General features: G+C 43.1%; 2 protein-coding genes across 7 annotated transcripts in view; one reads left to right on the top strand and one right to left on the bottom strand.

Moving 5' to 3' along the window:
- Nucleotides 1–18,685, top strand: part of abtb2b (ankyrin repeat and BTB (POZ) domain containing 2b) — a 42,835-nt gene extending 24,150 nt beyond the window's left edge. For both annotated transcript variants that reach the window (XM_034215944.1, XM_034215943.1), the window contains 16 exons: nt 2,396–2,545; nt 5,725–5,935; nt 11,122–11,274; nt 11,939–12,104; nt 12,260–12,349; nt 12,448–12,549; nt 12,759–12,855; nt 13,642–13,777; nt 14,265–14,542; nt 14,626–14,804; nt 14,916–15,021; nt 15,384–15,486; nt 16,470–16,557; nt 16,703–16,771; nt 17,170–17,283; nt 17,521–18,685. In XM_034215944.1, coding sequence (XP_034071835.1) covers nt 2,396–2,545; nt 5,725–5,935; nt 11,122–11,274; nt 11,939–12,104; nt 12,260–12,349; nt 12,448–12,549; nt 12,759–12,855; nt 13,642–13,777; nt 14,265–14,542; nt 14,626–14,804; nt 14,916–15,021; nt 15,384–15,486; nt 16,470–16,557; nt 16,703–16,771; nt 17,170–17,283; nt 17,521–17,754 — 2,276 coding nt within the window. In that variant the 3' untranslated portion in view covers nt 17,755–18,685. The remainder of the gene's footprint in view (nt 1–2,395; nt 2,546–5,724; nt 5,936–11,121; nt 11,275–11,938; nt 12,105–12,259; nt 12,350–12,447; nt 12,550–12,758; nt 12,856–13,641; nt 13,778–14,264; nt 14,543–14,625; nt 14,805–14,915; nt 15,022–15,383; nt 15,487–16,469; nt 16,558–16,702; nt 16,772–17,169; nt 17,284–17,520) is intronic.
- Nucleotides 18,686–18,971: 286 nt separating this feature from the next.
- Nucleotides 18,972–21,654, bottom strand: part of brsk2a (BR serine/threonine kinase 2a) — a 180,591-nt gene continuing 177,908 nt past the window's right edge. For 4 of the 5 annotated variants that reach the window (XM_034215950.1, XM_034215952.1, XM_034215951.1 and 1 more), the window contains one exon: nt 18,972–21,582. In XM_034215950.1, coding sequence (XP_034071841.1) covers nt 21,410–21,582 — 173 coding nt within the window. In that variant the 3' untranslated portion in view covers nt 18,972–21,409. The remainder of the gene's footprint in view (nt 21,583–21,654) is intronic. The other variant, XM_034215954.1, reaches the window with a different exon arrangement.

The raw sequence follows: 21,654 nt of genomic DNA, 5'->3' as shown, positions 1-21,654 counted from the left end.
TTTGTTTTTAGGAAGTCAACATATCATGTACCTCCAACTCTCTGCAATAATAACTCCCTTTCACTATTTATAGAGCATTTGATATACAGCCTGGATGATGTATACATCCAGCGCATGCGATATAGTCCTTTACATGTCATAACGTACCTCTCCTTTTATTGTAAAATACTATGTGTGCTTTGTATACACAGTCAACACCATGTTGCATTTCATTCTGTGATGGTTCCTGCTGTGTGTAGTGTATTTGCACAGTGATCTTATATTAGACAGAGCCCTCACTCTGCAGAATAGATTCATCAGTGTTTACTCGCAGATAAGACAGTTGTCCACACTCACTTATAACAACTGAAACCGCTCAATGCAACATCCAGCACACGTTTTGCAACAAGGCAGTCTATTAAGTGTCCAAACTGTGATGATATCACACTTTCTAGCATAGCAAACCACAAGCCATATGTCCACTGTCTGCTTTGGGAGATCTGGAGGAGTTATAATGGTCACTCGCTGAGCTTTGTGTATACTTGTTAGTCAAATTGTGGGCACACCTTTGATGCATACCTGGGAGACTCCCTGCAGCAGGTATTGCTTGAAACTTGCTTAATCTTTAGCACAGACATGTTTACTGCAGTGCTATCACATTCAGCCATAGCACACACACAGTGCAGAGTATGTATTGTCAGGAAAGAAGTATTTCAGTTTACTGGTTAAAATGTTTTGCCCTTTGCCCAACTTCAGTCTGCTCTTCATAAATGATTCTCTTGTATCTATGAGTGCTGAAAAGAAGAGACTTTGGAGTTATATGAATGTGTCTCTACACATCATCTGTTACTCTTTTCAACGTCCCTCTCAGATTCCGATAGAGGACACCTCTTGTCGGAAGCACATGGGAATGTCATTTCAGGGATGGCAGTCTATCGTTTCCCTTGTGGGAGGGAAGGGAGAGTTTGAGATGATGAGGCTTTTCCTCAGGCTTTGTAAAACCTGCCACAATTCTTTTTTCTCTTAACCGTTAATGTTTTTCGATCATCAGCCATCACCCACTCATTTCCCCTGGCTTGGCGGAGGGCTCTCTTCTCTTACTGAAGCCAAAATAAAGGTTACCGTTTGGGCAGCTACGCGGTGCACAGTAACTAGCAACACGCTCTGCTTCTTAGACAACCACACATTGCTCCAGACTGAGCTAATGAGGGTGTGGGAGCTAACAGCCAGCTGAGAGATACTAAGAGGCAGAAAACACCAGCCTATGCTCTCTATTTCTATCCATTCTATTTGGAAAACCAATGAGAAGAGAGTTACAGCAGTGAAAGAGCAGGAGGACATACGGGTTATATAATAGGATGTTAGCTCTATACCAGCAATACGTTTGACAACCAGCCGTCGTGAGGAACAAAGAGCAGACTTGGTGTTTAACTGCAACATATTGTTATCTGTCTGTTGTCAGAATTTACGAAGAGTTCGGATACAGATTTCCAAAGCTTCTCCCTAACATATAGCATACAGTTTGTCTGGATGACAGGGTCTGCCAGAGGGCACATATTTTGGTCTTTAATACAAATCTGAACTCAAAACAAAGTTACTTTCCACTCATGCTTTCTTTAAATCATATTTAAAGTATCTTGAAGTGTTGTTATTCAGTGCATCAAACACTACATGTTGTCAACCAGTGCAGAGAATGAAAAGCCCATCCGCACAACCTTGTACTGTACGTGTGAGCGAAGGTGTGGAAACACATTGCATATCCTCCTTCTTAACCACATGTGTTAGTTTCTTCATCAGTGTGTGTATGTGTCACTGTGTGTGTTTGTCTAAGTGTAATATAGGTCAGAGTAGGTCTGTAAGGGTCCTGGACTTCTGGTGGTCTTTGACCCTTTTAGAACTCTTGATTGATGACATCCAAAATATAAACCATTACCAAACCTTTGTTTACATTAACTTTAGCCATAATATTTATTCTGGAACTCGTTCCTCCAGATATCTACAGATATGACAAGTATGAATCAAGCATGTAGAGCGTGTGTTGTAAACCTAATGTTTATGGATTAAAGGGAAATGCATAATCTGGATTTCTAACTTGATTTTAGTCTGTGATATTCCTTTCTGTTGGCCCTCCGCCTGCTTATGATGCAGTGTGCATTTGTTTTGTTTGCATTAGTGCTCTGTTTATTTTCCCAAACGTGTTGAGAGCAAGGCTCGTGTTCCCTTGTGTGTTTATTTGCCCTCAGCGGTGTGGGGTTACATGTTACCAGGATTACAAATACACTATGTAAATACCAGCAGCAGTTGTTTTGGGACTTCTGCAGAAGCAGTGTGGATGGATGTTGCCGAAAGTTATGCAGGCTTGTTAGCACCGCTCACAGAAGTATCATGTTAATCATTCTGTTTTTTGTCTCTGTAGGTGTTTTGTCTCTCCCGGCCCATTTCAGTCCGTACACGGAGAACCATCAGATGTCGGCGGACAGCAGGGAGGATGCCTATGCCCAGCTGGAGCTGAGGACGCTGGAACAGTCCCTGCTGGCTACCTGTGTGGGCAGCATTTCTGAACTCAGTGAGTACACATAGCTCAGAGATGTGTGTGTGGTCCTGGTCCTACTTATTATCAGCAGATTATGTTCCTATCAAGTGTTTCATCTGTGAAATACCTCTGAGCTCTTTGAAGAAATCATAAAAAGTTAAGCTATTAAACATCTTATTATTACAGACAAGTAAACATTCCCAGAAATTGCCAAACTAATTGTATTTTTTAAAGACTTGATCGTAGTCTAAACACACATTGGAACTTTCACATTGTGAACTGCCTCTGGAAGACAGATAACGTGTTTTCACCCGAAAAGCCTGTTTTCTCTGCCAAGCCAAGATAAAATAATATCGTTTTTTGTTTGTTCTGTCTGGTGATAAGCCCTCAGTGTGTGTCTTATTGCGAAAGCTATCTTATGCGTAGTCTTAGAAAATATCCAATGGAACAGTTTTGCTTTACACACAAGCTCTGGAGAGGAAAGTGATTGTGCCTGATTGTATTTTGTCTGTTTTTCTAAGCATTGTGTGTCAAGGAACTATCTCAGTCAAGTTAGTCAACTGGAAAAAAAGATGTGCTGTATTTGTTTAAGTGATATATCTTGTTTGGTACATGGTACTGGGTATTTCACAGAAGCTTTGAATGCCTCTCTGTTTTAAAGCTGCATTTTCAGTTTGATTTACACACTGTGTGAGGTTGTGATTGGTGTTAAATTCAAATATCTCTTTCAATTCTGAGACTTCACATAAGCATCTAGTCAGGGGAAGTCTACATTCTGAGAGGTGAAGGACCTCATTGGTACTTTTTTCAGAGTTTTAATGATGATGACCATGTTTCATACACATGGTTGGTAAACAGAGCGGCATGGAGACACACACAGTCGTACTGTACTGTACTGTACATCTGGTTTGTTTAGGCTCTGCTGGAGTTGGCAGATGATGGAGAGCTGGAACCGGGTCATTAAAAAGTGAGAAAGAGAAGCAAAGTGAAGGGATGGAAGTAGGAAAGTTAGGGGATTAAGTGTAAGGATGGAGTCCATATTTGCCCAAGCAGGGATTCGGGGGTGGGGGGTAAGGGGAAATGATGGAAAGGTAGAGAGGTGAAGAGTGAGGTTGTCAGTGCAGGGAGAGAGGAGGAGGCCTGGAGATTAGTGTTGGTCAGAGTGAGGGCAAGTTTCCTTCTCCAAATGAGCTAACACTCTGCCGTTTGTTCCTCCGGCACAAGGCCACGTTCATACACTGCCGTCGTTAGTGAGGCATTAAGAAAGTGTACACACACTCTCAAACACAGACACACTCTTTCTCTCCCTGGCTCAGTGGTCTCTTTGTGCCACATCTCTGTGGTGGTGTGAAGCTGGGCTGTACTGGGCAGGGCTGGCATCCTTCACACCCATTCCCACCTACCAACACACACAGGCATGTGTTCACAGATATGCATGCACACAACAAAAACACAGAGGGTTTGGCCCTCTGATCTGAGCCAGGAGACCAGGCAGACAGAGGAGCATCTGTGCTAAACTGCTCAGGCTGTTGGATCTGTAGCCTGGACCTGGCCAGACACAGGAACACACAGCACACATAAACATGATGGAACATGGAAGGGAGGGACGGTACTGGACAGCCAGGTAAATCCAAAATGGTTGGAAATGTAGTGTAAACTGTATACTGGCTCTGAATGTCCATACTCATTTGAGTGTTTAGCAGCAGCCTTTATTAGCTATGGGAAATGAAGAGTATTTGACTTTCCAGTTAATTAAAGAACATTTTAAAGATTTGGATTGGATTTACCAACAATTAAATGAGCTTTGTGCTAAAACCTGGGAAGCAAATTAGCAATCTGAGTCCAAATAAAATCAGTACATGTTTTTTACTGAATTGATTTACATTACAGTTGAAATCTTTTTTTGCTTTAAAACATTTTATTATCTTCCAACTTTGACCTAAGAGGCACTTTTAGTCAATATGTATTGAAAAAGCTGGCATGTCAAAGTTGATTGACTTCAAGGCTTTCACGAGGACTCCCAATATAAACTGTAATCTTAGAATGGAGTATTTCATATCCTTCTGACCCCTGGAGCTGGGTTTAGCCTCGGGGCACAATAAGTGCTGGAAAGCCGAGGAGAGGCTCTCCATCTTGGGCAAGAATTCCTAGGAGACCTCCTGGAGCGACTGCTGGTGGTGGTGAACACAAAGGAGGCCCTTCAGCTTGAAGTGGGGTCTTGCTTTGGGAGGGCCACCCTAATCTACCCCCCCCATCTCAAAGTACCCCAAACCCCTGAATATAGACACACATACACACACACACTCTCCAGCCTTGGCCCCCGGGCAGCCTCCCACTCTTGGTAATCTGGTTAGAAATTAACCCAGGGGCAATTATGCTAAATGAGCGTTACACAATCCCAAGTTCAACCTGGCCTCCCTCCCTACCGCTCCCTCTCTCTGCCCCTCCCCCACGTCCCCTCCCTGTGACAGCTGATATTTAGTCTTTCCTCTATACTCCTGCTATGACCCCATACTCATGCAATAGGATGTTATCTACAAGCTCTACTCCCTGCAGCCATACTCCCTCTTTTCTGTGTTTTGTGCATGTCTACTTACAGTACAGTAGGTTTCTATGTTAAACCACACATCCAGTGATCTGAATTGGCCTTTATCCAAGTACGCATGGCTGTCTACTTAGCTCACTGTGTGGGTGGATGCCTTTTCTGATAAACTGCATATTCCTCATGTCTTTATCTCAGCACAGCAGTGTTTTTTCACACGTCATTATTTGCAAAGTTTTATACTAGACTTAAGCCCATATCTTAACCTTGTAGTTGTCATGTGACTGACGCCCAGCTTTCCATGCTGAGTGCACTGATTTAAATACATTAATAGAGAAACAGTTGATCGGTTCATTAGCACCTGTAATCAACTGTCTGTTAGCCCATTAACTCCTTCAATGATTACGGATGAATGGCTGTTTAGACTGGACGTCTGGCGGGGCTTACTGATAATGACAACGGCAAGTACCACTAGAGACTCGGAGCAATGGTAATGAGAGTAAAGGAGGGTTGATTGTAAGTGGTTTAGGAAAAGCGGAAATCCATCCAATTCTATTAGGAGCCAACAAGAAAGAAATGTGTTCATTATGTGTATTTATTTTGTATTTCCTAGAACAAATCTCTACTTAACCATCTGACTCTGACCTGTCTGTTGTTTCCTGTGTTCCAGGTGACTTGGTGTCCCGTGCAATGCACCACATGCAGCGTCTGAGCTCGGTGCGCCCAGGACAGAGCCCAGCCCGACACGCCCGTCCCCAGCAGCCCGTGTCCTGGTCGCCAGACGCCCTCCACACCCTTTACTACTTCCTGCGCTGCCCACAAATGGAGTCCATGGAGAATCCCAATTTAGACCCCCCACGCATGGCACTCAGCAAAGAGAGGTAGGAGTCTTGCATGGCCGGACACAAGCGTTTTCAATGCTCACCAAAGTCTAGTGAAATAACAGATCTAATCTTAGACAATTTTGTAGTATTATTTTGTGTCCTTTCATGCATATAATGCTTTGTTCTCCTTATTACATCTGTGATTATCCAATATTGGATTTGGTTGACAGAAATGTTATCAATGCCACCATTCTACCCATGCAAATACACAAACATCCCCCCTCAGACATTAACACACAGGTTCTAATCAAGTGAACAGCTTTTCACAGACCATCTCTCCTCCTGATTCCGTTGCTCCTAGTCATTGAAGTGTTAGTTAATTAGAGGTGACGAAGGACTCCAGGTGTTAATGTTAGTCTGAAAGAAGGGTTCATCGCAGCTTCAGAATGTAAATTAGGCTGAAGACTAGTGATTTAAGGCATTTTGAAGAGGTGCTAATGGTCTCTAATTCGATGAGGGTCTCCTCAGATCTTCCTTGGCGTGCCTTTGTAAAACAATTACGTTAATTATTGTCTTTTTTCAGTCCTGAGAAAAGTGGTTGAAAATATTTGGACAGCCTGAAGACACAAGTAGCAAGTCACAATTACATTTGATCCAGACGATTTACTCTTATCAGAATACCTCAACATTTTCACATTTTTGTTGGCTTTATTCTGGGAAATTGTGTTTAATGTTATTGGGTTTCCACATAAAGCAAGGAGTATCACTCAACTGAGTCAAATCTCTTTTCTTCCCAAATTAACTGATAAGAACATGGGTTGTATAACAATACACAAGTAATGGATATATTCAGCAGCTGTTGAAATAAAACCAAAACATTATCGGCCGTCAGGTAAGTTAACATTATTAGTTACAATTATGTGTATGAGAAAAGTACTTCCAGTCTGCCCTCACATCTGTCTCCCAGAAAAAACACTCAGACACGTGCGTGTGTGTTCCGGAGTAACCATATGTTAAAAATGTCAGAGGAAAGTGCTCCTCTATGTGTAAAGGTTAATTACACTTCTTTGAAGGATGTATGGAGACCTGTCTAAAGGTAGCTCAAGCATACAAATGGGATGCAGCTCTTACTTTTTCTTCAACCAATGTTTTAACGTCTCTAAATTCATGTGTTTTTTTGTTTTCTTGTGTCATTTTTAGTTTATTTTAAAGGTATTACAAAAGCAATATCATCAAACTTCCTTAAAAAGTTTATAGAAGGAAATCAGTAAAATATCTTTCTCACACACGTGTATGCACTCAAAGCCAGCTGGCTTCTATACATTTAATAATGAACAGGCACAGTGTGAGTGAGCAAAGAAAGGTGGGCTCCTCATTAGCATCAAAGAGAACCAAACAGAAAATACACACCTCTCTTTACCCCATCCTGGCTGTTTCGCCCAAGTCGTCATATGTTTTAATGTTGGGTGTATATCAGCCTAGTTTATGTGAGCAGGATGACATGATTTAGCATCATGTTATACTGTATACTTTGAAACATCTGTGACTTTATGTTTTTCTTTCAAGGCATCCACCTATGTGCCTACATGCTTCTCTGTGCGACCATGTGTGGTGTCTGTTAATATCAGCATGTGTGACAGACTCAGGTGATAGACTAAAGCAGTGCAAAGCTGGTAGTGATTACAATACGAACGCCTGGTAATAATACAGACCGCTCTCCTACACCGGGCCTCTCAATCGCTCTGGCTCACCCTCTGTTGAAAACTTTATAAAATCTTTGGTGGAAACCCAAAACCACCAAATCTGTGTGGGCCACAACATGTTAGGGAGCCTGGTGAGAACTGTGTTGCAGAATCCTCGAGACCAAGAGAGACGCCCTTTATATCATTATCCTTTAAATCCTGGTGCTTAGTTCTTACATATTATGTTTTATTGGAGATTAAATGGCACAAAGTGTCAGAGCCAAACACCAGTGTCTGTTTATCTACTTATTTTTGCTTTTTCACGCCCCTTTTTAAATCAGAATGTAGAAAAAAACACTTTATTTGTGCTGAAAGTCATTAAAAAATATATTTATTGCTACAATTACTCCAAAAACAAGCACTTACAAACCCTCTGCCTCCCTCAGCGGATGGAAGGGAACACTAATGGATAGATGTGTTTCTCTGATAAGAAGTAGCCAGTGGTGCTTAAGTCTAACCACAGATACATCAGATATAGTTACACTCCCCCTTATGGAGCCGTTATGAGAGTAATCTGACTCTGGATCAGTGGTTAACCTTGCCCCTCTGCAGCGCATGATGGGGTCTGCTTTGAGACCTGATTGAAGTTTCTTACAACATGGACTCCATCACTGTGGCTCCACGATAATGAACATACAGGCAAGTACAGCATTTATGTCCTGGGAAGAAAAGTCTTAGCTTTTCATGTTGGACAGGTTAGAGTTCAAACACACCTGACCACAATTTGAGGCGACTATCAGTTCATGCGCAGCCAGGTGGTGCGGAGAAGGGCGCCATCAATCACAGCTTTATAAGTTCATGTGTGTGTGAACATGTGTGGGAGAGTGTATGTATGTGGGTCTACATCCCGTTGTTCTCAGTGTGGAGCCATAGCATGTCGGGTCAGCAGGCTAGCCAGAAGTGCTATCTAGTTTCAGTGTTAACAGGAGGCTTGGCTTTGATGTTGCACCGAGTCTCAGATGAAGCTAAAGTTTGTGTTTCAAGCTGAGGGGCATAACCTAGACACAGGGGTCGGTCAGGGGAAGTTTAGATAGAGGGAGAAGGGTTTGAGGAAAAAAGCAGGGATGAATAATTGTTAGAGAGGGGTCAGAGCTGTGGGTAAAGGTACAGACATGCTCCATCTGTCCGCAGTCACGGGCCACTGGTAAAGGTCTGCACACACATATGGCCTTAGCTGATTTGTGTTGATGCACCTTTTTGTGTATATCCTCTACATCCCAACCCCCACCCACCACACTTAAACAACATTAAAGGTTAATTAAGGTAAAAAAACGGCAGCTGAAAGTATTCTATTGGAAAACCACTATTCCTGGCCATAAAAGAAAAACACTTCCCCGCTTCAGTATGCAGAGACACAGTGTTTTACTCACTAAAACAGAGGCTGTGTAATGCTGATTGATGAAGTAAAAGACAGAGAAAATCTCTCTGATGGATCAATAAGCGTTAAGTGTTAAAAGCGTCATACGGTTGATTGGAGCAGCTTTAGCTCTGGATTAGTGCCAGTGCCTTGGAGCAAGCATGCAGTAAAGTAGCAGGGCGGATGCCTCGTGGCATTCGCAGAGACAGACGCAGACACACATGCACCAATGCACAAACCAAAAGAACAGACTCACACGGTCCAATTTGTGTAGAGTGAAGCCCATTAACAGAAGAATAACATTGATTCTCAAACCCTCTGCCCTTCCTCACCTCAGAAGCAGGACTTTCTTATCACTCTACACCCGCAGCACTGTCTCCAAACTGCCACCCAACCCCCTCTTCATTATGACATACCCCACCTGCCTCCCAGCCGTTTTCCCAAACACTCAAACCCTCCTTATATGCACCTATCCGACCCATTTAACCTCCCCCTTCTCCTTCATCCCATCAGTCCTTGTCTGATAGTTAACTCTCACACCAGGGTGACAGCGGTGTCCCTCCTCCTGACTGATCACCGATAAAGTACTGAAGCAAAATCTGACAGAATGGCTAGAGAGATCAAATAGACGGCAACAGGAGACAGCAGGGTATCTGTGGGCTCCTTAATGTCTGAACAACACTGAGATTCAGATAAGAATGAAAGTTATTATTGTAAGGCCTTCATTATAAAAAATCTTATATTCACTCTTTGAAACCTACAGATAAAATGGTGACTTTATATTATACATTATTAACAAGGCACTGATGAATGATAAAGAATGGTGTTGTACAGAAGGAGCTGTTCTATACAAAACAGAAGGTAGCAGCTGGAAGAAAACACAGTTAGGAGAATAAATGGCACTGCAGGGCTCCCAGTGCTCATTAACAGTAACTACAATCCCTATAGCATGCACATGACAGAGCTATATGCTTGTATACTGTATCTGTGTTCATTATGCATTGTAGTGTTTGCATCTCCTTAGAACAAAGGTGAAGCCGCCGCTAAGAATAACATCACAGCAGGAGAAAAGGCTGCTTAGTAACTCGTGGTAACACAGAGGCAGTGTTCAAACAATGATTAACATACTATGGTTGAGGCTCCATAGGATCAAAAGCAGAGCAACAAATACGTGTCATTGTTCGTGGGCACATATGGGTAGAGAAAGGCACATAGACGTTGGGATTAATACCAGACAACAGGCTGGATGTGGCGTTTCAGATAGCCACATCAACAGTGGTCTCTGAAGAGTTTTAAAATAATAGTTGAAAGACGTGGACAATGAAGAAAGAGAAGAGGGCAATCCAAAAATCCAGATGACTTTTAGAAAGTCACGTTCACAAATACCACACCAGACATAATGTCTCTTTTATCGCTCCACTTTTGTTCCACTGCTTCTTCTTGATTAATATATTAATTAATATATGTTTTCTCTCGTTCCCTCATGCTCAGGTCAACCCTGTCTATCATTTATATTTTAATCTATTCCTTCCCTTTTTAGCTTCACTTGGTTATTTCTTTCCTAGAAAACAATGCTGCACTTTTTATTCATCTCCCTTAGGTGGTTCATTTTGCTACAGCTGGTTTAAAAATAGGCTGATTATTCAGAAGCTGCTGCAGTATTTTTTTTATCAAACCACAGAACGATGAAGTCATTGTTCAGTAATCTTCTGCCCATCACAGCTCACAGACCGAGAAAACTCATGTTGAAATTCACCACCTGGCAACTAACATAAACACTGATTAGTCATATATGTATACATACACACATCTGTTATTTGAGTGTCTGCTTGCACGTAAGATGAGGATAACGCGGTTCTAGTATGTAAAAGTCGGCGTATGTGTGTGGTTAGTAGAGGTGAGGTGCTCTGTCTGTTTAATATGACTCACTGAACTCTGATCAGAATGAGGGGAAGTACAGCCAGACAAACATATGTCATCTGGTTGATGACAGTTTATGAGATCTCTCTCAACTGGACTGAATCACGAGTGAGGACATCTCCCATGCAGACGTTCTCTAAACTACTCCTACATTAAACCTGAATACATTTCTTTGTCCCAAGCATATAGCTAGACCAATAACAATGTATACGTTCCTTTAACAGGCCGTTCCTGCTGCTGCCTCCTCTGATGGAGTGGATGAGAGTCGCCATAGTTCATGCTGAGCATCGCAAGAGTCTATTGGTGGACAGCGATGATGTCAGACAGACTGCCAGGCTACTCCTTCCAGGACTGGACTGTGAACCAAGACAGCTGAAGTAAACACACACACACACACACACACACACACACACACACACAACACACACACACACACACACACACACACAACACACACACACACACACACACACACACACACACACACACACACACACACACACACACACACACACACACACACACACACACACACACACACACCACACACACACACACACACACACACACACACACACACACACACACACACACACACACACACACCACACACACACACACACACACACACACACACACGTCTATGTTCACCTGTGATCAAAATAACAAACTGTATTTTCCCACAAATGTAGACAATATCTAATTTTAGTCGAGTCTCATGTCTTCTGAGATCATTCTAATTAGATGAAAAAAACAACTGCACTGAAGGCTTGTAATTTAATTGGTTCTCGCTAAAAAATAATTACATGCATAATACAGTAGAGTAATGGCTGTGCGCTGACTGTAATGTGGCTCTTCATGAAGTGTACAATTAAAGAGAACTATCAGATGCAAATGTGCAGTGTGCATGAGCCACAACTCTGCTGGCTCTCAATGACTTGTGTTTTATCTTTCTGAGTTGGATCTTCTCAGACTCACTTAGTTACCTCTCCCAAATGGAATGTTATACTTACACCATCCTTGTTTCTATCTCTCTATTAGACCTGAGTGTTGCTTTAGCTCCTTCAAGCGTCTGGACTCCAAGGCCGCCACGGACAAGTTCCACCTGGACCTGGGTTTTCGGATGCTCAACTGTGGACGCACAGATCTCATTGGCCAAGCTATCGATCTGCTGGGGCCTGATGGGGTCAACAGCATGGACGACCAGGTACTGGCTCTTTGTTTTTATATAGGGTATACATGCCTCTGTATGTATAATGGTTGTAGAGAAATACTGCAGCATTAACCATACACACTCACAGTTGATTTGTAGGCAGCACTTGTTTCTCCTATTTCATGAGTCCATTGCCCCTCTTCCCTCAGGGCATGACCCCTATGATGTATGCCTGCGCAGCTGGAGACGAGGCCTTAGTCCAGATGTTGATCGATGCCGGGGCAAACCTTGACGTGGCGGTAAATATACTTGAACATATGGACACATTTATTTAGATGTTCCCATACAATTCTACATTTGAGAGTATGATCTTGATTATCTGTCCTGTGCCTGCCAGGTTCCACCATGCTCCCCGAAGCACCCCTCTGTGCATCCTGACAGTCGGCACTGGGCAGCCCTCACCTTCGCTGTGCTGCATGGACACATCTCTGTAGTGCAGGTTAGAAACACATACAACATTTAACTACAACCCTTTATTCAATACGCTGCATTCATGGGGTATTTTCTTCCTGTTGCTGCATATAACTGTGGATGTCATGTTGTACTTTTCAAAGTTGAGTGACAAATGTAAGGCCAGAGGTCAGTCCATAAATGAGTGACAAGATGTCAAACAATGCACCGTGTAACAGATGTTGTGTGTATCTCCAGCTCCTGTTGGATGCAGGGGCCAACGTGGAAGGGGCCCCAGTCCGCAATGGACAGGAGAGCACAGCAGACAACCCATTGCAGCTGGCTTCAGCAGCAGGTGGGCAAAACACACAGGTGTACACACAAAAACACAAAGCACAGCTGATGTTAGAGTATAATCCCATTTATAGATGGCCTGAGTTCCGATGTGATTCATGGTACCTAAATTACTACTTACTGCTAAATGACATAGGCAGAATGTTTCTAGGAGGGAGACACAAAGCCATGAATGAATGAGCCGCTGTTGTAACTTTCTTTAAATCATGTAATAATACCTCTCTCCATGATCAGTCATAAATACAATACTGTGCCAGTTTCCCAAAAGACCACCAAGAGCAGCACAGGATTTGGTTGTAAATGACAAATGAGCTGGAGGAGCGAGGAAATGAGAGGGTGACTACAGGCAGAGTGAGAGCAGCCTGTGGTTGTTTAGAAGCCTCCGGGCAGCATTCCTCTGTGGGATCATGGAGAAGCCACACATAGCTGTAGTAAACTAGACACATGCACTACATAGCAGCAATGACAGTGTGTAAATAAGGCCTTATATGAATGTGTTTGCTTGTTTGAAAATCTTAAATAAACTATGATAAAGCTTAATATCTCCCTGTGGTAAAATGTAATAAAGCCACAACGAATACTACAGTGTAGGGGCACTATTGCATTATAAATAAAGCAATGGAAACATACTTTTAAAACGAAAGCATAAAACATGTTTACAGTTATTGCGTGATATGTTAACTATTTAGCAATGTAGACTGCACTAGTGGGAAAGAGCTAAAACATCCCATTTAGAGGTGCTTAAGATCTGTATCTGTATGTAATTGACTGTTTATGTGCTTCCCAGGAAACTACGAGATGGTGAGTTTGCTCCTGGCACGAGGCGCTGATCCCTTATCAAAGACCCATGATGGGAATGCCCTCACGTCGTCGCTCTATGAAGACATGAACTGCTTCAGTCATGCTGCCTCACACGGACACAGGTATGTGTCTCTCAATCTGATCTGAGAACAGCGTGTTGTCAACAGATGCTGCTGTAAGTCTATGAAAAACCGCCAGCTTTCATCCTCTTAACCACAGAGAAGAAAGTCATGTATAAATCACAATAACTTTGTCAGCACTCTTTCATACTTGACCCCGAGTTTCCATAGAGAGATACATCCCTTTTATCATGGCACTGAGATGGAAGATCTTAAAACTACCGGACTATAAATTCAGTGCGCCCCTCTATTCAGTCCATCCGTCTCTAAACACCAACTGGAGGCTAAACCTCTCCACCTGTTCGCTGTGTGTATGTGTGAACACAGTGTAGACTCAACACTTCACATTCCACTGTGAGGGTGACAGATGATGTAATCAGAGAGGAGGGTGCAGGTCACAGAAATGGATGTATGTGTTGCAGTTCTGACAGATATTAATGTTTTCTCGCCTTCTTTCCTCTCTCTTCCCCCTCCCCATTTATCTTGTCAGGAACGTGCTGAGAAAGCTACTGACTCAGCCCCAGCAAGTCAAAGAGGATGTCCTGTCTCTGGAGGAGATCTTAGCTGAGGGGGTGGAGGGCGAGGACTCCGGGATCTGCCCTTTCCTCCCTCTCTCCCCCCTCCCCACCCCTTCCTCTGGCCCCGGGGCCCTGCCTGAAGGAGGCATAGCGAGGCTCTGCAAGGCCAGGATGAAGGCTCTGCAGGAGGCCAGCTACTACAGCGCGGAGCACGGCTACCTGGACGTCACCATGGAGCTACGAGCTATGGGTAACTATCACTTCTCAGAAAGAAGACTTGCTTAGGATTTTAATTGAGGCTTACCCTGAATCTAAAACCTTCTTTTTACCCAGGTGTACCATGGAAGCTGCACGTGTGGCTGGAGTCTCTGCGCTGTGCCACGCAGCAGTCCAGGGCGGGGGTCACCCTGTCCCTCCTCAGAGAGTTCACCACCATCAGAGAAGAGGACTACTGCACAGAGCTAGTCACCCTCGGCCTGCCCCTGATGTTCCATATCTTACGCACCACCAAGGTATCATCAAACCTTACTGTCTGCTAGTTTTCCTTCTTTTGTTATGTGCTGGATACTAGTTTATATGTGAGATATAACGCCCTCCTCCCTGTTGTTTCCCTTTTACTCCAGAATGATGCCATCATACAGCAGTTGGGGACTATTTTTAGTCACTGCTTTGGCCCCGCCCCCCTTCCAGCCATCCCTGGGATGAAGGCAACTCTTTCTGCACAGTTGGGTAAGGATTTATGGTTTATTTTTGTATAGGAACACCAATAACAGCTTCATTTTCCCTTATTTACTAACCTACCAATTATTAATGAGTTTTATGTCCTTTATAACTATGTTGCATTGTTGGAGGAGCTCGGGACTTAAGATTTTAATTTCCATTTCTACCCTGTAGCTACTGTGCATATGACATTAAAGCCTTTGAATCTATTTGGATGTTTTTTTAAATATCGCAAAAATAGCGAACAAATTCCCAACCACAACAATTTTGCTTTAAAATAACATTAAAGAATGAATCGGTTATCAAAATATTCAGAATCCCTTAAAAGCTGTCCTGTGAATGTAGTTGTAAGAAGTTGTGTTTTCTTACAGACCCTCACTTCCTGAATAACCAGGAGATGTCAGATGTGACGTTTGTGGTGGAAGGGAAACCGTTCTACGCACACAAAGTCCTGCTGATCACAGCTTCAGACAGGTGAGTGCACAGCCATTCAAACTGGATACATTACATTACATTACATTTAGCTGACGCTTTTATCCAAAGCGACTTACAATAAGTGCGTTCGTCCAACAAAATACAACTTGAAGAAAACAGAATCATATAAGTACATCAGGTTTCATAGAGCAAAAACATTTCAAGTGCTACTCAACTGGCTTTAGATAAGCCAGTCCTTTATTAGTATATAAGTGCTTCGTTAATAGTTCTATCGCTTGAAGTGGAGTCGAAAGAGATGAGTTTTCAGTTTGCGCCGGAAGATGTGCAAGCTATCTGCCGTCCTGATGTCAATGGGGAGCTCATTCCACCATCTTGGAGCCAGGATAGCAAACCCACGTGTTTTCGCCGTTGGGAACTTGGGTCCCCCTCGCAGCGAGGGCGCAACGAGTCGTTTGGCTGATGCAGAGCGTAGTGCACGCGCTGGGGTGTACAGTTTAACCATGTCCTGGATGTAGGAAGGGCCAGATCCATTCGCAGCATGGTACGCAAGTACCAGTGTCTTGAAGTGGATTCTAGCAGTTACCGGAAGCCAGTGAAGGGAGCGGAGGAGCGGCGTGGTGTGGGAGAATTTAGGAAGGTTGAAGACCAGACGAGCCGCTGCATTCTGGATGAGCTGCAGAGGTCGGATGGCACATGCAGGTAGACCAGCCAGGAGGGAGTTGCAGTAGTCTAGGCGTGAGATGACGAGAGCCTGGACCAGAACCTGCGTCGCTCTCTGGGTCAGCTGGGGACGTATCTTCCTGATGTTGTAAAACGTGTATCTGCAGCAACGGGTTGTAGCAGCGATGTTTGCAGTGAAGGACAGGTTGTTATCTAGGGTCACACCCAGATTCCTTGCAGTCTGAGTCGGGGAAACAACTGAGGTGCCGATGTTGATTGTTAGGTCAAGAGTGGGACAATCCCCAATGCTCATTAGAATCATCATTCTGAATCGTTTGACAAATGCATTTGTTTGACTTTAGATTCAAGTCTCTGCTGGCCTGCTCCGGAGCAGAAGGAAGCGGCAACAAGGCGATTGAGATCAGTGACATCAAGTACAGAATCTTCCAGGTAACACATCTATTCTTTGCTTCAAATACTTTGCTTTATCGTTTGATGCAATGTTTCAAGAGGGATTGAATCAACTGGAGACAGATGTACTGCAGTCTGCATACAATATGTTAAACTACAGTACTGACCTTTGACCACTCCACAGATGATGATGTCATACCTGTACTGTGGAGGAACAGAGTCGCTAAGAACTAATGTGCCTGACTTGCTGGAGGTGAGAATCACTCAAACTCATCCATCTGGGTAGTTGTGTAAAACAGTATACTAGTTTATAAGTATTACATTTAAAATCAAATGTATTTAATTAAATACTTTTATGTTAGATTGTATCGTGAAGCTGCCTGCATGCACAGCAAAATTGTCGACTGACGGTCAAAGTGAAAGCAGTAAAATGCAGCCACCGATTGAAAATCATACTACTTCAAGTTGATTTTGCTATACTGGAGACTTATCATTCAGTGTTAATGTTTCTCTATGTATCTACAAAAAAGCTAGTCAGCAAATTACTCATAGCTCAATGTAACAGAAGTGTCCTTCAATGTTGTATCCAAACGTTCGAAATCTGTGTTACTGAATGGAGGATAACACATTGGCTTGTGATTCCTCCTGCAGTTGTTGTCAGCTGCTAGTCTGTTCCAGCTGCGCGTGCTTCAAAGACACTGTGAACTCCTGTGCTCTCGGCTCTGCACGCTGGATAATGCAGTCAGCATCTACAGGACAGCCAAGGTAACACACACACGCACACAGAAGCCTGGATCATATTGTTCTGTAGCTGTGACAATAGCAAGCTTTAGAGCGAGAGAAACATGTTAAAATGAAGAAAGATCTTGCATGAATACAAGCCTTTCTTCTTAAAACCATTCACACATCAACTGGATAATACACATGACTGCACACTTACATGATAGATGTCCTCGATGTGACACTTTCTAATGAGATAAAACATCCCTTTCTCTTCCCCAGGCCCATGGTTCAGTGGAGCTGAGCTCATTCTGTGAAGGTTACTTCTTGCAGCAGATGCCTGCTCTACTGGAGAGAGAGGGCTTCAGGACCCTGCTGCTGGGACCCCCCTCGGCCCGACAGGGGAACAACTCCATCTCCACGCTGGCTCACAGCCGGGGAGAGTCGCCTCTGGAGGAGCTGGAGGCGACCCTGGCCCAACGACTACGCTCTCTCTGCGTCACCTCCCGAGTCTGAAGAAATAAGAATGTGGCGTTCGAAGCGGAGGTTTCATTTCATCAGTGATACAGGATCAGCTCTGAAGACAGACTAAATAGTTTATTACAGATTTTAGTAACGCCTGTTCCTATCACTAATAACAAGCTGGTTCCACAGTGCTTTGACTTTGGGATACAGATCTCTATGGACAGTTTAGCATTTTCACATTTTGTACCAAGCACTCCATCTTGACATTTTTTGCAGAGTACAGCATTAATGAAGAAGAAAATTGGACAATGTGATGCTTTTTCTCCAAGGCTCGGGAAGCTTCAATGGAGAAGCAACAGATGGATGCAACAAGTGGGAACTCTGAATAATAAAACACTGCTGCCCTCTACTGGACAAAACTGGCAAAAATAGAGTTGCCCTGGAGGATTGGGATCACGTTTCCCTCCTGGTTCTGACTGAAGCTGGAAAGTGACAATAGATTGAATCATGGGAGGCAGCCATGCTGGACTTTTGGCTTTATCCCGTTCAAACTAATAATGCAGAGTGGGCGGACAGAGGTAGACTCAGTTCCTCTGGTATTGATGTGTACTTTGGATTAACAAATGTACTTTTTATGTAACTATGTTTTTTATTTTTAAAAAGTATTGCCGGAGAATCAAAACACTTACTGAAGAGTGGGATGGACATTTTGTATTTAAGGAGAACAAAAAGATGTGAGAGTATTTAACGGGGTGTTCCCTTTTTATTTTGTTTTTTAATCCAAGCAAATTATTAATATTATTGATACAAAAAAGGTTTTTGTGTAACTGTTTTTCCAGGTACACTCTTAACAGTAAATGAAGCTTATGCAAGCTGAGGTTTAATGCTTCTATACAGGTACAGCAGCAGAGTCCATCGTGGGATTTGGAATACAAAACATATGTTTGAATGCTGAGTATTGTAATAAACCGAGTAAACAAGCTTTGTAGGTTTGTGTGGATTTGTGTAACTTACTTAAAATCCAGGATCTGATACTTGAACACATCTAAAACATGAAAGTCATTACAAGTGCTACAGAAAATAAAGTAAAATACATTCTTACAGAAAACACTGGTAAGGTAAAGTAAAAAAAACATTTTACAGGGATTCAAAATGCATATTTTAAATTAATTTTAAGATTGGCATAGTTTCAGTTGTTTGAGAAAAACACTAGGCATAAACACTGAGCATACATTAACAGGCACGAACAAAGGAAAACAAACACACCATAACTTAATGAGTTTATTTGTTTTAGCACTGAAGATGCTCACAGTTATTTTATATGGGGATTACAGTCAGTTTTGTTCCTGCTCTGTCCAAAGCCCGCTCTGGGCCTCAGAATCATCAGATGTCCTTGGTGCTGCTAGCTTCCCATTGTAGAAAACAGAAAGGAGGGTGAACGATAGGGTATTGCTTTGTGTTTGTGTACTGACATCCCCTCACTGCGCCTCTGCTGCTAACAGGTACAGAGAGAGCAGACCTCCGAGCCTTCAGCCAGAGGTACAGAGTCAAGGAAGCATCGCTCAAATACTTTGTGCACAAGATTGGAGGAGGAGGAAGGGATAGATTAGTGGGAGCCAGGGAAGAATTAAAACAATAAAGAAAGAAGGCCAAACAATCAAAAAGGGTGAAAAGTAAGGGACAGGGGGGGGATTTAAAAAGGTAGTTTTGTGGCGAGAGAATCAATGAAGGCTGAGAGAAGGAGAGAGTTTGGCATGGAACATGAACACTAAAGCCATGCAAAGAAAAGCTCATGTTTGACATGCACACAGCAATACAAGCTAAAGCATAGAGCAGGAATCCCCAGCACGGTTGAGAAGACAATCAACCCCCACGGTTCGTCTGTATATTTACAGAGAGAAGAAGTAGATCTGTGGCGCCCTTCTCCTCAGGCCTGGCCTACACGCACAATAATATGAAACTGACAAATATCAATAGAAGAGCATATTCCCTCTCCAAAAAGAGGCTAAGTCTACATTCATAAATTACTGGTAAATCATTTTTTTCAAGAGTTCCCACAAGTTCTCTTTCCCTCTACGGAGAGGTCAGGGAAAAGAGAATTTGTGTCTTTTAGATGTTCACATAATGACCAAAACAAAGAAAAATAGTTCATTTTTTTCTTCAAATGTTGCCCCATTTACGAACACACAAGAGGGTAATAAATAACATTCAACTGACCTAACAGCTTTGTTCATATAAATAGCCAAGTTATAATAAATTAGGAAATCAAACAGTGAGATGAACAAACATGAATAAATAAGGACAGAAATACAAAAAATATCCACAATTGCATTTATCACGTCATCATTTTTTTTTTGTTCCTCTACTCCTACTGCTGGTAAGTGAGACTGAGAGAGAGGTATGGATGGAAAACCAAAGACAGAGTGTTGCAGACAACACAAACAGGAATGTTTGGATCATTATTAGGTCAATCAAACAAAGACATAAATGATCATGTAACATAAATACACAGAAGAATTTAAAAGAACATTAAGTGGCAGGGGCAGGTTTACCAACCTGACCCTATGGTATCTAAACATAGTGTCACAACTAGACATTTCATTTTGTATACATAAGAAATGATATCAGTCTGTACAACAGAATAGATCATTCATTTTAAATACCCAAATACCCACCCGCGTCCCTCCCCCCTACCCTATACTATCATATCTCCCCCTCTTCCCATTTCTTCTCACACCCAACTCCTCTCTGAAATCACAATTCCAGTCCATTTGCAGCAATGTTACTAAGTCTAATAAAGTCAGTTTAAACCCAGTTCTTCACAAAGAAAGTACATTAAAAAGCAAACAAATACAATCCAGCAAGCATCCGCGTCGGCTTGTTTGGGAGTTCCACAAAACTCCTCCCCCTTCTCTCCTCCTCTGAATCAGTCTTCTTTTTGTTCGTGTTAGTAACATCCCAGAGTTTGAGTCTGTGCATACTGGACCTGTGCATGTATGCATGTTCATGTGTGTGAGTAGTGTCATTCCAACGATGAATGCTCCTTGAGTGGAAAGGGGGGTCCGGTCGTTGCGGGGGGGGGGGGTGCGTTACTCTTTCATGTGGATTAGCGTGGATTAGTTGTGCACATGTGTGTATGTGTTTGTGTGTTCCTAAAATGGGGGAACACTATTTTTCCTCTACATCTACTGATGGCTGCCAAAGGTGGAGAAGGGGCGCAGAGAGGAGATGAAGGTAGAAGTCTGCATGATGAAGGGTATGTTTCCATGGTAACCACCCCCCCATCTTTTTTGCAGCGCACCTCTAAAAGCAGTCCTCCGTCAACAATTGTCTGTCTCTCTCTCTTGGCATGCTCTGGGGGGGGAGGGGGGGTGGAGGTTGGCAGAGGTGAGGCTCAAACGGAACAGGGAGACGGAGGAGGGGCTTAATAGGTTTTCTGGATAATTCCTGGTATCAGAAACAAGTCAGGGTCATCACACAGGTTAGCAGCAAAAAACAAGAGATAAGATGGCTGGGGGGGGTGGATGATGATGGTGCACGCTGAGGGGTGATGAGAAGTGTGTGTGTTATGTAGGTGCAGTTCGTAAAATATTTCTCTTCATATATTTCTATCTATATAAAGTCATTTTATACAAAAACATATATGATTATGTACATCTAGCTATGTACAGATTTTCGGAGGAGGGGGTCTTAGCACAGGCTCGGTCTAAGACTCCTCCTGTGACCCCACAGTTGCCACGGACAACTTGGCCCTGTCTCGGCCCGCGGAGGGGCTTTTGGTGTCATTACTTTCTGGCTCGTGCCTCCGGACGTGCATGGGCGAGGGACAGTGCTTGGTGGGCGTGCCAGAAGGGTAGGGCACCTGTCCGTTCTTCTCGTCTGAAAAAAGTTGGTTTATTACGTCAAAGAAGTTACTCAAGGGGCTGCCTAGGTACACAAATGGGGGGGGGG

The sequence above is a fragment of the Gymnodraco acuticeps genome, unplaced genomic scaffold (assembly GCF_902827175.1).
Source record: "Gymnodraco acuticeps unplaced genomic scaffold, fGymAcu1.1, whole genome shotgun sequence".
NCBI lineage: Eukaryota > Metazoa > Chordata > Actinopteri > Perciformes > Bathydraconidae > Gymnodraco > Gymnodraco acuticeps.
This window is presented reverse-complemented; position numbering and strand designations above follow the sequence as displayed.